Source organism: Monodelphis domestica, chromosome 1 (assembly GCF_027887165.1).
Source record: "Monodelphis domestica isolate mMonDom1 chromosome 1, mMonDom1.pri, whole genome shotgun sequence".
Taxonomy (NCBI): Eukaryota; Metazoa; Chordata; class Mammalia; order Didelphimorphia; family Didelphidae; genus Monodelphis; species Monodelphis domestica.
Window position 1 is genome coordinate 346,521,901 of NC_077227.1, and position 17,807 is coordinate 346,539,707.

The window sequence follows — 17,807 nt, forward strand, 5'->3', positions numbered from 1 at the left end:
AGTCCCAAATACTTGAAAAGTTCAACAATAGAGGCAGCTAGGTGGCATAGAGGAGGAGATGGGTTCAAATTTGGTCTGAGACACTTCCAGGCTATGTGAACCTGGGCAAGTCACTTAATCCTGTTTGCCTAATCCTTGCCCGTGTCTCTTAGTTTTGTAACTAAGACAGAAAGTAAAGGTTAAAAAAAAAAGTTAGGGGGCAGCTGGGTGGCTCAGTGGATTGAGAGCCAGACCTAGAGACAGGAGGTCCTGAGTCAGATTTGGCCTTAGACACTTCTTGGTGGGGTAACCCTGAGGAAGTCACAACCCCCATTGCCTAGCCCCTCCCATTCTTCTGCCTTGGAACCAATACACTGTATAAAATCTAAGACCAAATGTGAGGATTAAAAAAAAGTTTTACAGTAAAATTAAGTGTCTAATATGCAGTAGAAATAATAAATGGCAGTTGTGAGAGGGAAATATTCAAATGAACAGATAAATGGTAGAGGAAAACTTCATGACCCTGAGATGGGATTTGAAGACTGAGAGAGATTTAGAAAAGCAGAGATGAATAAAGAGAATGATATGTGGAGTAGGAATAAAATTAACAAAGACAAAAACATAGAATGATATAGAAAGCTAGACTCAAGGCCAGGAAGACCAAAGTTCAAGTTCTGACTCTAGCACATGTGACTGGGCAAATCACTTAAGTTATCAAAGACTTTTTAGTCTCATGACCCCTTTTTACTCTAAAAAATTATTGAGGACACTTCCTTCACCCCAAGAGCTCTTGTTTAAGTAGGTTATAACTATCAACATTTATTATATTAAAATTTTAAGTATTGTATTGTATTTTTATTTTTAAAAATCTAATATTTAAAATTTTGTTTGAGAAGAATTTCAGAAAAAGAAGTTTGCTAACTCCTGGAATCCAGAGACTGAACTCCTCAAAGAAAGATACTGGCAGAAACCTACACTGCATCAAGAAGATCCAAAATGAACTTTTGGGTGAAATTGATTGAACAAAAAGGAATTGAACATTTGTTGTACATGTACACTTTTATGCCAAAGGGGACTGCCCCCTAATTTTGACTTTTTGTCAATGCACCTAGCAAAACATTGATTTTGCTTTTTCTCTTTTCTATTTCTAACTATTATAATTTCCACTTAATAGGTGAAATATTGTATACATCTGTAGTTAGAAGTGCTTTAGGACTACAAAATGATTATGTTAAATGATCAATGGGGAGACTAGTCTCCCAATGATCATCAGGGGGGATTGAGAAGATTGGATTTAGATATCTTCTGATTGTTACAATGAAGGTACTTAGCTCTTCCTTTATAGTGAAGCTCGAATTGTAAGCTACAATCTATTTTTAGATTTTAACTACAAAAAGGTGTTAAGTAACTATAAAAGGTGAATTAATCACAAAAAGGTGTTAAGTAACTACAAAATGTGAACTTAACAAAAGAGGTGTTAAGTAAGGCATGAAGCCTCCAGGAAAGGCCCAACTTCTTGAGACTCTCTTCCCCTGGCTGGAACTTAGAATTTCTTTTTTTTTTTTTTTAAATATATTTTATTTGATCATTTCCAAGCATTATTCGTTAAAGACATAGATCATTTTCTTTTCCTCCCCCCCCCCCACCCCCCATAGCCGACGCGTAAGTCCACTGGGCATTAGATGTTTTCTTGATTTGAACCCATTGCTTTGTTGATAGTATTTGCATTAGAGTGTTCATTTAGAGTCTATCCTCTGTCATGTCCCCTCAACCTCTGTATTCAGGCAGTTGCTTTTTTCTCGGTGTTTCCACTCCCATAGTTTATCCTTTGCTTATGAATGGTGTTTTTTTCTCCTGGGTCCCTGCAAGTTGTTCAGGGACATTACACCACCACCAATGGAGAAGTCCATTACGTTCGATGATACCACAGTGTGTTTGTCTCTGTGTACAATGTTCTCCTGGTTCTGCTCCTCTCGCTCTGCATCACTTCCTGGAGGTTGTTCCAGTCTCCATGGAACTTCTCCACTTTATTATTCCTTTTAGCACAATAGTACTCCATCACCAACATATACCACAGTTTGTTCAGCCATTCCCCAATTGATGGGCATCCCCTCATTTTCCAGTTTTGGGCCACCACAAAGAGCGCAGCTATGAATATTTTTGTACAAGTCTTTGTGTCCATTATCTCTTTGGGGTACAGACCCAGCAGTGCTATGGCTGGGTCAAAGGGTAGATATTCTTTTAGCACCCTTTGGGCATAGTTCCAAATTGCCCTCCAGAATGGTTGGATCAGTTCACAGCTCCACCAGCAATGAATTAATGTCCCTATTTTGCCACATCCCCTCCAGCATTCATTACTTTCCTTTGCTGTTATGTTAGCCAATCTGCTAGGTGTGAGGTGATACCTCAGAGTTGTTTTGATTTGCATCTCTCTGATTATAAGAGATGTAGAACACTTCTTCATGTGCTTGTTAATAGTTTTGATTTCTTTATCTGAGAACTGCCTATCCATTTCCCTTGCCCATTTATCAATTGGAGAATGGCTTGATTTTTTGTACAATTGATTTAGTTCTTTATAAATATGAGTAATTAAACCTTTGTCAGAGGTTTCTATGAAGATTTTTTCCCAATTTGTTGTTTCCCTTCTGATTTTAGTTATATTGGTTTTGTTTGTACAAAAGCTTTTTAGTTTGATGTAGTCAAAATTATTTATTTTACATTTTGTGATTCTTTCTATATCTTGCTTGGTTTTAAAGCCTTTCCCCTCCCAAAGGTCTGACATGTATACTATTCTGTGTTTACCCAATTTACTTATGGTTTCCTTCTTTATGTTTAAGTCACTCACCCATTTTGAATTTATCTTGGTGTAGGGTGTGAGGTGTTGATCTATTCCTAGTCTCTCCCACACTGTCTTCCAATTTTCCCAGCAGTTTTTATCGAATAGTGGATTTTTGTCCCAAAAGCTGGGATCTTTGGGTTTATCGTATACTGTCTTGCTGAGGTCGCTTTCCCCCAGTCTATTCCACTGATCTTCCTTTCTGTTTCTTAGCCAGTACCAAATTGTTTTGATGACTGCTGCTTTGTAATATAGTTTTAGGTCAGGGACTGCAAGGCCCCCATCATATGTGTTTTTTTTCATTATTTCCCTGGATATCCTTGATCTTTTGTTCTTCCAAATGAACTTTGTTATGTTTTTTTCTAAATCAGTGAAGAAGTATTTTGGTAGTTCAATGGGTATGGCACTAAATAGATAAATAAGTTTGGGTAGGATGGTCATTTTTATTATATTGGCTCGTCCTATCCATGAGCAGTTAATGTTTTTCCATTTGTTCAAGTCTAGTTTTAGTTGTGTGGCGAGTGTTTTGTAGTTGTGTTCATATAGTTCCTGTGTTTGTCTTGGGAGGTAGATTCCTAGGTATTTTATTTTGTCTAAGGTGATTTTGAATGGGATTTCTCTTTCTAGTTCTTGCTGCTGAGCTGTGTTGGAGATATATAGAAAAGCTGATGATTTATGTGGGTTTATTTTGTATCCTGCAACTTTGCTAAAGTTGTTGATTATTTCAATTAGCTTTTTGGTTGAATCTCTAGGATTCTTTAAGTAGACCATCATGTCATCCGCAAAGAGTGATAACTTGGTCTCCTCCTTGCCTATTTTGATGCCTTCAATTCCTTTATCTTCTCTAATTGCTACTGCTAGTGTTTCTAGTACAATGTCAAATAGTAGAGGTGATAATGGGCATCCTTGTTTCACTCCTGATCTTATTGGGAATGCATCTAGTTTATCCCCATTGCAGATGATATTAGCTGTTGGTTTTAGATATATACTGTTTATTATTTTTAGGAATGACCCTTCTATTCCTATGCTTTCTAGTGTTTTTAATAGGAATGGGTGTTGTATTTTATCAAAGGCTTTTTCTGCATCTATTGAAATAATCATGTGATTCTTGCTAGTTTGCTTGTTGATGTGGTCAATTATGTGGATGGTTTTCCTAATGTTGAACCAGCCCTGCATCCCTGGTATGAATCCTACTTGATCATGGTGAATGATCCTTCTGATCACTTGCTGGAGTCTTTTTGCTAGTATCCTATTTAAGATTTTTGCATCTATATTCATTAGGGAGATTGGCCTATAGTTTTCTTTCTCTGTTTTTGACCTGCCTGGTTTTGGAATCAGTACCATGTTTGTGTCGTAAAAGGAGTTTGGTAGAACTCCCTCTTTGCTTATTATGTCAAATAGTTTGTATAGTATTGGGATTAACTGTTCTCTGAATGTTTGATAGAATTCACAGGTGAATCCATCAGGCCCTGGGGACTTTTTCTTAGGAAGTTCTTTGATGGCTTGTTGGATTTCAATTTCTGATATGGGATTATTTAGGAATTCTATTTCCTCTTCTGTTAGTCTAGGCAGTTTGTATTTTTGTATATATTCATCCATTTCTCCTAAATTGGTGTATTTATTGCCATATAATTGGGCAAAGTAATTTCTAATGATTGCCTTAATTTCCTCCTCATTGGAGGTGCTGTCCCCCTTTTCATCTTTAATGCTGTGAATTTGCTTTTCTTCCTTCCTTTTTTTAACTAGATTGACCAGTACCTTGTCTATTTTGTTTGTTTTTTCAAAGTACCAGCTTCTTGTCTCATTTATTAAATCAATAGTTCTATCACTTTCGATTTTATTAATTTCTCCCTTAATTTTTAGGATTTCTAATTTGGTTTTCTGCTGGGGGTTTTTAATTTGATCGCTTTCCAGTTTTTTCATTTGCATTTCCAATTGATTGATCTCTGCTCTCCCTTGTTTGTTAATATAAGCATTCAGGGATATGAATTTACCTCTGATTACCGCTTTGGCTGCATCCCAAAAGGTTTGAAAGGATGTTTCGCCATTGTCATTTTCCTTGATGAAATTATTAATTGTTTCTATGATTTCTTCTTTAACTAAACGGTTTTGGAGTATCATATTGTTTAATTTCCAATTGGTTTTAGATTTGGTTTTCCATGTACCATTACTAATCATTATTTTTATTGCCTTGTGATCTGAGAAGGCTGCATTCATTATTTCTGCTTTTCTGCATTTGTGTGCTATGTTTCTGTGACCTAATGTATGGTCAATTTTTGTGAATGTGCCATGTGGTGCTGAGAAGAAGGTGTATTCCTTTTTATCCCTATTTATTTTTCTCCATATGTCTATTAATTCTAATTTTTCTAAGATTTCATTCACTTCTTTTACCTCTTTCTTATTTATTTTTTGATTTGATTTATCTAAATTTGATAATGGTTGGTTTAAGTCTCCCACTAGTATGGTTTTATTGTCTATTTCTTCCTTCAATTCTCCTAGTTTCTCCATTAGAAATTTGGGTGCTATATTATTTGGTGCATACATATTGATTAATGATATTTCCTCATTGTCTATAGTCCCTTTTAACAAAATATAATTACCTTCCCTATCCCTTTTGATCAGGTCTATTTTTGCATTGGCTTTATCAGATATCATGATTACCACTCCTGCCTTCTTTCTATCAGTTGAAGCCCAGAAGGTCTTACTCCATCCTTTAATTCTGACCTTGTGGGTGTCAACCCGCCTCATGTGTGTTTCTTGAAGACAACATATGGTAGGGTTTTGGATTCTAATCCATTCTGCTATTCGTCTACGTTTTATGGGTGAGTTCATCCCATTCACGTTCAAAGTTATGATTGTCATTTGTGGACTCCCTGGCATTTTGATTGCCTTCCCTAATTCTAACCTTTTCTTCTTCGGCTCTACCTTTTAGTCCAGTGATTTACTTTGAAACAGTCCCCCTTGTCCCCTCCCTTGATGTTTCCCTTTTTAGTCCCTCCCTTTTTGTTCCCTCCCCCTCCCCCCTCTCTTTCCCTCCCTTTTTGTTCTCCCTCTCCCCCTCCCCCCCTTGGTTTCCCCTTCTCCTTACCCTTGTTGGGTAAGATAGAATTCAAGATCCCAATGGATCTGGATGTTTTTCCCTCTCAGAGCTGATTTCCCTGAGATTGAGGTTTAAGTAACCCCCCCCCCTCTCTTCCTCTCCTTCTTATAGGAGTTTTCTTCCCCTCCCCTTCCCATGTGAATCTTTGTGTGAGAATGATTATTCTATTTGGTCTTTCTTTACCCCCTATTTATACATTACATTTTCCCCACATGTTAGTATACATAGGTTGATATAAATGTAGTCCTTATAGAAGAGAGTTTGAGTTAAAGAAGAAGATAACATTTTCCCCTTTCCTTCATATTTACCTTTTCAGGTATTCCTTGCTCTTTGATTTTCGGTATCAAACTTTCCACAGAGCTCTGGTCTTTTCTTTGCAAAAAGTTGGAAGTCTTCTATTTTGTTGAATGCCCATACTTTCCCTTGGAAGTATATAGTCAGTTTTGCTGGGTAGCTGATTCTTGGTTGGAGACCCAGCTCTCTTGCCTTTCTGAAGATCATGTTCCATGCCTTACGATCATTCAGAGTAGAACTTGCAAGGTCTTGGGTGACCCTGATTGGCATTCCTTTATATCTAAATTGTCTTTTTCTGGCTTCCTGTAGGATTTTTTCTTTTGTTTGATAGCTTTGGAATTTGGCAATTACATTCCTGGGAGTTGTCTTTTGGGGGTTTAGTGTAGAAGGTGTTCTGTGAGCTCTGTCAGTGGCTGTATTGCCCCCTTGTTCTAGAATCTCTGGGCAATTTTCTTTGATTATATCTTGTATCACCATGTCCAGTTTGGTGTTTATTTCTGGCTTTTCTGGGAGTCCAATTATTCTTAAATTATCCCTTCTCCCCCTATTTTCCAGATCTATCACCTTGTCGGTGAGATATTTTATGTTCTCTTCTAATTTCTTGGTATTTTGGCTTTGCTTTATTGATTCTTGCTCTTTTACACGATCGTTGTCTTCCAGCTGCCTGATTCTGGCCTTTAAAGCCTGGTTTTCTTTTACAGTTTGGTCAAACTGGTTTTGTAGATGCGTGAATTTCTTTTGCATTATTTCCAACTTTTCCTCCCAGAAGGCTTCCATCTTTTTGGTCATTTCTGATTCAAATTCTTCATAGGTTTGTGGAGAGTTTCCATTTCCTTTGGAAGGTTTTGGAGCATTTTCTTTTATATTATCTTCTGTCTGCTCTGTATTTTGTATTTTGGCTCCATAGAATGTGTCCAAAGTCGCCCCTTTCTTCTTATTTTTCTTGATATTTTGGGGCTTCTGTGGTTCTGTGGAGTTTGCCATTTCTGAATGTGGAGGATTAGTTTTTCTTGCCTCTGTCTGGTGTTCAGAGGCAGTCCTGGGCAGATGGTTCTATGAGCTTTCCCTGGGTTAAACTGAATATGCCTCACTGGAACTGGAATGGAAGGGTCGGACCACGAGGCCACACTCTCCCCCGGCTCGCTTTCCGGAAGTTGCCTTCAGAATCGCTGGCCGTGAGGCTGTTTCGTTGGCCTGCGGGGGGATGGGCTGCAGCTTTCCCAAGCTCTAGGGCAAGGACTTTCACTGAGACTTGGATAGCAGGATCCAGCCCGTGAGGCTGTCTTGCCCGCCCTGAGGGTTGCTGTTGTTTCGACCAGCTCTCTGCAGCGGAAGCCCCAGGCAGTAATTTTCACCGGGACTGTAGAAGGCCCTGAGGGTTCTGCTCTCTGAGCTCGGCGGGGCTGCCGCTTCCGGGAGCCTTGGACTCTGCGCTCCTACCCCTGAGGTCTGAGTGATCTCGGGTTCTGGCTTTTGAGGGGAGCCGTACCTTTTGAACCGGGTCCAGGTCCAGGAGGAGGGTTCCCAGGGTCTGTGCTGTTGATTGTTTTGAGTTTCGGCGCCTTAGGAGCTTATCGTTTGAGATCGGTCGGGAAGGGTTTTCCGGAGATCTGAGCTTTAGCTTTCTCTAAGCCGCCATCTTAACCGGAAGTCCTGGAACTTAGAATTTCTAACTGATATCAGAAGAAGCCAGAGTTTTCTCTCTCTCTCTCTCTCTCTCTCTCTCTCTCTCTCTCTCTCTCTCTCTCTCTCTCTCTCTCTCTCTCTCTCTCTCTCTGTCTCTCTCTCCCTCTCCCTCTCTCTCTCCTCCTCTCTCTCTCCCCGTCTCTCTCTCCCCCCCTCTCTCTCCTTAATATCTTCCTTCTATTATAAATATTATAAATAAACTATCATAAATTCTATTCACTTTGTTAATTCATTTTGGGATTTAGAATTAAATCCCTGGCAACCACCTTATTAATACTATTAAGAGTCCAACCACAAATTAATTTTAACAGTATATTACTATTGTGAAAATAATTTTTACTTTGACCCATTATAAGGAATTGGAGGCAGCAATGTGTCTCAATGGATAGAGTGCTAGCCTTGGGGTCAGAAAGACTTGAATTCAAATCTTGCTTCAGGCAGTTTCTAGTTCCTGAGCAAGTCACTTAACCCTCTTTGCCTCAATTTCTTCAATTGTCTAATGAATCAGAGAAGGAAATGGCAAACCACTACAGCATCTTTGCAAAGAAAACCCCAAATAGGGTTCACAAAGATTCAGACACAACTGAAATGACTGAACAATAACAAAAGTATTTTTGAATCCCTCTCCAGGTCCCCAAGATTACACTTTGAGAGAATTACTGCTCTAGAAATTCTCTAAGACCATAAGTTGTTAAGAAGATACCAGCCTACACCACTCCCATACCAGTGAAGTCAAAGGTCCAGTCATTTTCTCTATCACCACAGATCAAGGGGGCTTACTCTTTATTTCAATATATATATATATATATATATATATACATATATGTGTATATATATACTTTATTTCAATATAATTGGTTTATTTTGTAAATCCATAGATTTTCTTTTTTCAAAAAACTTTTTTACCTTCTGTCTTAGTATCAATATCAGTTCCATGCCGGAAGGGCCAGGCATTTGGGGTTAAGTGACTTGCCCAGGGTCGCCCAACTAAGAAATGTCTAAGGTCAGATTTGAAGCCAAATCCTCCCACCTCCAGATCTAGTTCTCTATCCACTAAACTATCTAGCTGCCTACTTGTAGACTTTCTTTATATATCAAAAAGCATTAATATGATAAGGGATTCATAAGAGTCATCAAAATACCAATGGAGATCCATGACCAAAAAAAGTCCAGACCCTGGTATAGAGACAGGAGAATGGAAAGCATGGTGGGAGATAGTGAAGAATATAAATTAAGCAGAGTTCCTATTAGTAATTGGAGAAATAAAATTGAAAGAATATATAGTTTGGTTTTTATCAAAAAAAAAACAAGTAGAAAGAATGAGATTTTTTTAGACTAGACTTTTCCAATCAATTCTGAAGCTCATAGAATGCATGAAATTCAAAGTGAAATTATCAGAATGAATAATGCTTTAAAGAGGCTAGAATAAGGTTTCAGCAAAGTGGGAATGTTCACGATTAGTAAGGGGAAAAGGAAATGAGCTTACCTTCTGGGCGCCCTGCTTTAGAAAAGTACGGGCAAAAGTCTCTAATATGTAGTTGAGAAATCCTGCCCCAGTGATTGATATTCTGCCTCTTTGTATGAACTCTGTCCTGCAATAGAACATATCCTTCCAATGTAATTTTATTTCTCCGTATAAAAAAATGACACAAATTTTCAATAAATTAAAAGGATCGTTTATCCCTTACCAACAGTATTTTAATGACGTCTTTTTTCTTCCCCTGCCTTTGCCTTCTAATCCATTTCATGGATGCAAGACACCCAATATGCAAAGTGCTGAGTAAAAACTCTAGGAGAAAGGTAACCTGTTACGGCACAGATTTTGAATCTTTCAAGTTTGGAGCCTGGCTCAGGAAAATCAGGTTAAGACATATTTTTAGGACAGACTTAATAACACTTTTGTATACTCTTTGCTCCCTTTGCCTACTTGAACCATGGGGTCCTTAGTCCAAAATCCCAAGGAGCCATATACATAATTAGCCATCTGCACAGAGGGATGAGATTGACTCTGGGAATTTACAGATTAGAATGTCTCACAAGATATGAGAGCAATCTGTGCAGTAAATGATAAATTTACAAAGTCCGCCATAGAGTGAGCCAGACTAATTCCTCCCCTACCCATCTCCCCACCAAAACTTTTTTTTCATTCTATCACTCAATTGTATTGCTGGAGATCAAAAAGCACAAATATGAGTATGGAGGCAAGATAACATTTTGTCTCTCCATCAGTTCAAATGCTATAAAGTTCAAAGCAAGATCAAAAATAAGGGGGAAAATGTTAGAAAATGTTGTAAGTTTTAGGTGTTTGAGTGAGGAGGGAGGAAGTGTAAGGTATAATCATTCATAGAGTGCCTAATGTGTGCCAAGTACAGAGCTAAAGGCTTTCACAAATATTACTTCATTTGCTCCTTTCAACAACTCTGTGAGATAGGCATTATTATTATCTCTATTTTGCAATTAAGGAAACTGAGGCAAATAGAGGTTAAGTGATTTACTCAGTCATACAATAAGTAAGTACACAAGAGCAGGTTTCCAGACACTATTCACAGTGGTTGAATATAAGAAAGGGTAAGAAGAACCCACTTTTCTTTCTTTCTGCTTTCTTCATGGTTGTGGTGCTTAAAAGTCAAGGGACCAATCACAGGTCCAAAGTCAGAGACCCCACAGGTCAGGCAAAGCATATCCCTAACCAGAAACAGCCCGAGAGCTGGCTTCAGCATTCATGTTCTCCCACCTTAGTTCTGAGATCAAGAGATGTATAACTGTACTTTCATTCTAATAATAGGTTTTGTACTTGGACCATTTCCCAAATTTCTGGTGCAGCCATTAAATCATTCATTTAGAAAGCATTTACTGCTCCATAGCAGGGGAAGCTCAATAAGCTCCCCAAATTCTCACCTTTGTACTGATGCATGTTAAATCAATAATTGATTTTTTTAATAAAATTTTTAAATTGAAGCAAAAACATTCTTATCGGAGTAGTTTTTTTATAGATCCCTTCAATGAAGAATGATATATTAACATCCATTTTATTATTCCTTTTTGATGTTGGAAATCTTTTTTAGTTCAGTTTTTTTTGGGGGGGGAGAGGAAATGGAACAGGGAAAGAAAGTAACTGCTCTACAACTACTCTTTTAGTGTTCCATTAATATGTTCTACATGAAAAAAGAAACTCCTCAGAAGTTAGAAAGGATTTAATGATTTTACTCTTTTATTTTTTTTCCCTTTTCTATAACTATCTCTACAGGACCTATCATTGTCGTAGGGCTACTTGTCGATTAAAAATCAAATAAGATTGAGGGCAACTAGATGGCTCAGTGTATTGAGAACTGGGCCTAGAGAGAGGAGGTCCTGGGTTCAAATGTTGCCTCAGACACTTCCTAGTTGGGTGACGCTGAGCAAGTCACTTTACCCCATTGCCTAGTCCTTCCTACTCTTCTGCCTTAGAACCAATATACAGAATTGATTCTAAGGCTGAAAATAGGGGTTTTAAATAAAATAAGACACTAATAAGTTTATAGGCTTCCCAAAAAAGCATCTTGGGTTTACAGATATGAATTGTTGACAGAGGGAAGGAAAGATTACCATTCTTCTGAGCCATTTGGACTCCTTTCTCACCAAAATTCAATCAAAAAGAGGTAGAAGGGGATATTTGTAACTTTCCCTCTCCTTTAACATGAAAAGGAGAGAAAATAAAAGGCACATTTCCTGGTAATGTACATCCACAAGGACACATGTGATACCCAGTGGAATTGCGCGTCAGCTATCGTCGGCTACAGGAGGGGTGGCGGGAGGGGAGGGAGGAAAAGAAAGTGATTTTTGTATTCAATGAATAATGTTTGAAATTGACCAAATAAAATAATGTTTAAATTTGAAAAAAATAAATAAAAGGCACATTTTCTGGTAATGTACATCTATAGTGAAAGTATTTCAGGTAACCTCTTGGATCCCAAAAGCTTTGTTATCATGGTCCAAATTGTCCCTATAAGCCCTGGATTGGACTCTTTCCACTAAGAGTGACAGCCTATGCATTCTGATTCATAAGGCAAAGGAAAACCATTCAAAAATCATCTCTCTCCCTCCCTCTGCTGTCTGTCTGTCTGTCTGTCTGTCTGTCTGTCTGTCTCTCTCTCCCTCTCTCTCCTCTCTCTCTCTCTCTCTCTCTCTCTCTCTCTCTCTCTCTCTCTCTCTCTCTCTCTCTCTCTCTCTCTCTCTCTCTCTCTCTCTTCTGCCCTTCTCTACCCCCCCCCTTACATACACAGAGAAAAGATGGTCGATTTATCCAAATATTCAGTATGCTTTCAAAGGCTAGGTAAGACTACTTCTATCCATCATGCTAAGCCCATTTAAAATCATTTGCTTGTGTAAAATTATATTCTTAAAATGTTAATATTTCCCTTCCTTGATTATAGATTGCCAGTATAGAACTTTACAGAGATTTTAATGTTTAAAATGGAAAACTTAACATTCTGACAATCTGGGAGAAAACCAGTCTTCAAAGTAGGTTTGGTGAGACATTAATGAAATTCTCTCTTACATCATAATCTAACTAATAATAAATTTCCTTCTGTCATTTATAGCAGAAAACATCTGATAAACGTCCTCAGAGTCTACCCACATATCATTGAGGGTTCAAAGGAGAAGTTATACCCTTATTATGGGATAATTGATTTTTTTAAAAAATTGGAGGGCAACAAATTCGATATCTTCTCTCAGTAATTCATCCTAGTATTGAAAAAACCTCATCATCAATTTTTGGATTATACATATATAAACTAAATCCTTAATGCTATGACTTAAAGAGATTAAATACAGTACACTGGGAAAAATATACAATGAGTCCTGTTTTTCTTTGCTACATGACCAATGGCTAATTTCCACTTAAATAAGACTCGGTTTCTTTCTGAGTCACACAAATTGTGTGACCAGACTATGAACAAATATATAAAAATACAGATTTCAGAAAAGTTACTTTACCTATATACATAGGAGTTCCTTCACTCTGGAACTCCCTCTATCACTGAAATCACAGATACCTATTCCTTATTAATCATATGGGAAAAAATGGATAAAAACAACCTGTTACCCATCATGGGGCAAGTGTGATAGTTAAATTAATATTTGTGTCATCTTCCTCAGAGAACTCATGAAGAGAGTACTTTGTAATCTGTGGTATTTCATAAATATGAACTACTATTTTTATTATTATTATATGTCCATTTTATTTCATATTGTCTTCACTGAAAATGGTAATAGAGTTTCTCTGTAAGAATGCTTCATGTGCAGATTGATTCAAAAGTTCTTTATATCCATCTACCAGAAGCAAATTTCAGCAAAGGAACACAATCTTTAATTTCTTATATTTAAAGTCAATTATTAAATCATCCCTTAGATTTCTTTTCTAATACTAGTTATTTTCACCGGTTCTCCTATGTTCCCATCTCATTCTACTCCCCTCACCATTTTATCACCTAATCCTCCATGCATCTAATGAAGATAAGACGATTCAAGTCCTTTTGCATGACCTTTTAGGAAGAGCTAGAACTGGCCATAACTAAATAAATAAGGGGTGCTGATAATAAAGAATATTGTCTCATATTCTGCATTCTATATGTTAAATGCCTTTTGGGTTGTTGTGACTGTTGTTTTTTTCATAGTTTTTTATGGTTAAAAAAAACTATATCCTTTAACTGCTGGATTCTGGTCAGTTTATTATCCACAGAGCCAATGTGGTTTAATGGATAAACAACTAGCCTTGAAGCCAGAAAGACCTCTGTTCAAATCCGACCTCTCACATATACTGACTATATGACCATGAGAAATTCACTAAGACTATATAGGCTACAGATAAGGCACCTACCTACCTGCATAACTAAATGGAGTTCCTGGGTGGTTCCTGTATCACTGAAATCAGAGGTCCCTTTTCCTTATTAAAGTAGATGGAAAATATCTATTGCCCCATATAATGACATGCAACTAAATGAGCAGTTCATTGAATTAGTTTTACATACAAGCAAGGACTCAACAACCACAGTCCTTCTGGAAGGTGGTATACTGGTACCTGGCCTTGCCAGCTTCCCTGCCACTGAAACTGTGTCTCATATTCTACTCCTGGACCTCCTCATCTAACCTGTCTATAATTGAACCCCATCCTTTTATATATGCTGTCTCTCCTAATTAGAATGTGAATTTCTTGAAAGCAGGAACTACCATGCTTTCCTACATATATCCCAAGCACCTAGCACAGTGTTTGGCAATTAGTAAATTAATATATTCATAGATGCATATGTAATATGTATATGTGTACATATATATACATATACCTATATTTTATAGACATATATATGGGTATATAAAATATAATCTTTATAATGAATGAATTTCGAGTCAGAGATCAGCTTGGGATCATTAAAAGTGCTGAAACAATTTACCAAAGGCATTCTGGCTCAACTTCCTCCTGTTTTTCAACTCTAGGGTCAGAGGTCAGAAACAAGATTACAAAATATTAAGGAAGGAATGGTTAATGAGAAGTAAAAAACAATAAGTATAAATAAGCTTTTATAGAAGTTCAGCAGTGAAGGAGAAAAGGTAGTGAGTCTTGACTAGTTTCATACTGGTCAACTTTTTAAGTTTTGAAGAGATCTAAAAATTATTTTCAGAAGTGAAGATCTTCCTGGACTTAAGGGCACCTCTCTATTCACTACTCTACACTACACTGCCTCTGGGGGAACAAACTAATCAGAAATCAACAGTTTACAAATGAAGTGATGGGGAAAATTAAAGCCATATTGAAATTAAGAGACAAAGATGGATGGGGCAAGATTTCAGAGGGAATAGAAGAGGAGAATACAGATGGAAATATATTTATATATATTTAGAAAAAAAAGACTATTTCTTCTTTAGCAAAAATGGAGAACATAGTTAAAGATCTTGGGAGGTTTGGAGCAGGAGAGATGAAGAGGTAAAGTCACCTACAGAGAAATACAAGGATAGAAAGGGCCCTGGGAACTTGAAAAGTGTATTAGATAGTCAGAGGTGAATAAAAAGAACTACCATAGAGGCCCCATGTAAACTAACATCAACTTTACAGAACTTCATTCTGTTGGGGGTGGGGGGGGGGGGGGTAATCAACTTCTGTCATTGACCAAGGTCATTTCAACCCCTCATCCATTATTCTAAAATACTGTCTCACATTCCAGACTGTAAAGATGAATTTAGAGTTGTGACTTTAAATCTAGATTTAAATGGTCACCAAATAAAATTCCCAAGTCAGTCTGGAAATTTATGGTAATTTAATTAATATAGAGGGAAGGAATTTAAGGAGAAGAGAGAGGGAGAGGTAAAAGAGTTCATTTAAACTGCTCTGGCTCAGGCTGAGCCAGGCAGGAGTTAAAGGCCTTGGCCAAAGGGGCTTCCCTGAGCCCAAGGGAAAAGGAAGTCAGTCTTATCACTCACCACAAGACCGTGTCAAGGAAGCTGTCTGAGTGAGCTCCTCCAGGCTGAGTTCCAGGATCAAACTGGTGCCCAGGCTGCTCACAGGAAGTGATCAGCCAGATCCAATTTTCCGGGTAAAGAGGTATTGAGAGACGAAAAAATTCCAAATATATAAACCTTTCACCCTTGTGTCTCCACCTCTAAATTTTTGCATCTACCAATCACATCAAAGATTTTCTCCAGGACTGCCCATACTTTCAGTTCTCACGTTCTTTATTAGTTTATATCTTTTGAGCTACTTCACACTTCTTTAAGTTCACCTTTTGTTAGTTACTTGGCCTTTTTGTGATTAATTTAACCTTTAAAGTTACTTAACACCTTTTTGTATTAAGGTCTAAAAATAGACTTAGCTTAAAGTTCTAGCTTCACTATAAGGTGAGAACTAAGTACCTTCATTGTTCAATTAGGAGATTACAACTTTATCTTCCCCTAAAGTATGTCTAAGTAGGGTGGAGTAATGTAAAGTACTACAAAACATTCCTGATTCTGTTAAAGAGAGTGTCGTCATTGTTACAATCAGGAGATAGCTAAATCAAATCTTCTAAAGTCTGAGTAGAGTGGAGTAGTTTTAAAATTCGCAATTCCCACATATCTTCAAAGAACTGTTTTTTCAACTTTATTCAAAAAGGAAATGCTATTAACTTTGAAACACTATCAATTTAGACTCCTAAGGACAAGAATGATTTTCTTTTTCTGAATTTGGGATCCCAGCACCTTAAATATGTCATTGTTGTTGTTCAGTTGTTTTAGTCATGTTCAACTCTTGACTTTTCCTGACCTTTTGGGGTTTTCTCAGCAAAGATACTGGAGTAGTATACCATTTCTTTTCCAGCTCATTTTACAGATGAGGAAACTGAAGAAAAGAGGGAGAAGTGACTTACCCAGGGCCACATAGTCACAATGCATCTGAGGCCAGATAGATGCAACAAGTATTCTATACACTGTATCATCTAGCTGTCTTGACTTCATGAGGTACTTAAAAACTAAAATATTTGCTAAGTTAAGTTATCTCAATTAAATATTCCACATGGAACATTTTCCATTTCAGATTTCCTACTTTTCTCTTTGGAAAACATCCCTGGCATTCAAGTTGCTGAATTCAGTACGGGATAGTCTTCACATGACAGATGAATAGAACAATAAAGAGCTACAAAGTTTTGCTGACAAGTCTAGGCTAATTCAGTCTTTGTATCTGAGACATACTGACACACCTTTTTCTCCCCCATCATATTGATGTAATTATGGGATCAATGGGGAAAAAAAAGAATAATTCAAGTCCTAGAAACTGCTTTGTTCAAGAAGACCACAGGGTAAAATCAACCTCCCTTTGTTTTAGCTTCATTTTGGTTACAGTTGTATTTCTACCTCTTTCTGTGGAGGACAAAAAGTTCATGGAAAATATTGATCTCCATTTAATCCCTGGAGCAACCCTACATTCCTGAGATGGCAGTCACAGAGAGAGCAAAGTCTATTAATGAGATACCACCACTGAATTATTGACTGGGTAAGTATGGCAAATCTGGTCTAATTGTTTTCATGATGGGAGTTTAATTAAAGTTCCTTTGACAAAAAAAAAGAGGGAGGAGAAAAAGAAAGAGAGGTAGAAGAGAGGAAAAAGTGGGGGGGGGAGAGAAAGGAGGAAGAGGGAACAGGAACATTATTCTATTCAAAATGCATCAAGCCTTTCCTTCAATATAAGAGACCAAGAGGATTCTCTCAAAAGCAGACTCCATAGCCCAGTAGTAAGTCAAATTTCCTATTCAAAATAGACACATTAAATGAATTTAAATACTGCTGACATTACTTTTTAAAAAATAAAACAAACCTTTGATTTCAACAGTAAGTGAATAAATCTCTTCCCCAAAAGCAGACCACAACTGTTCTGCAATTTCTAATTCTAGAAGGGGTTATCGGTAACAATGAGGGACTAAGTGATTTATCCTTGGTGTGTAAGATAAAGACCTGAACTCAGTTCTTCCTGAACCCTATATAGATAATCTATCCACTACACCACATTGTCTCTACCTGCCTAGATTATATTTCCACAGTACTGAAGCAAAGCCTGTTAAGATTCATCTCAGTTTATTTACTCAATATCTATTAAAAGTAAAGAAAGCCCTGGGCAAGGCATTGTAGGGGACTATTTACATAATCTAACTACCTCTGTGTTACAGTGGGAAAAGTACTGAGCTGGGAGTCCTGACTGTGACAATTACCAGCTTTTTGGCCTTTGGCATGTCACTTGACTAAGTCTCAATTTCTTTATCCGTAAAACAAGGGAAAATAATACTCATACTACAGGGTTATTGTAGGGAAGGGCACTTTGGAAACTTTAAAATACTACAGAAATATCATTATCACTATAAAGTCCATTCTCCTGGCAAGACATTCCAGGCAATTGGTCATGAATATATGAGG

At 37.4% G+C, this 17,807-nt stretch overlaps 1 protein-coding gene across 2 annotated transcripts in view; it reads right to left on the minus strand.

The window, feature by feature from the left end:
* Positions 1–17,807, minus strand: part of PRELID2 (PRELI domain containing 2) — a 95,952-nt gene that overhangs the window by 29,096 nt on the left and 49,049 nt on the right. For both annotated transcript variants that reach the window (XR_001626560.2, XM_007473825.3), the window contains exon 5: positions 9,382–9,487. Coding sequence is in view for 1 of the 2 variants with exons in the window: in XM_007473825.3 (XP_007473887.1) it covers positions 9,382–9,487 (106 nt within the window). In the remaining variant the exon portion in view is untranslated. The remainder of the gene's footprint in view (positions 1–9,381; positions 9,488–17,807) is intronic.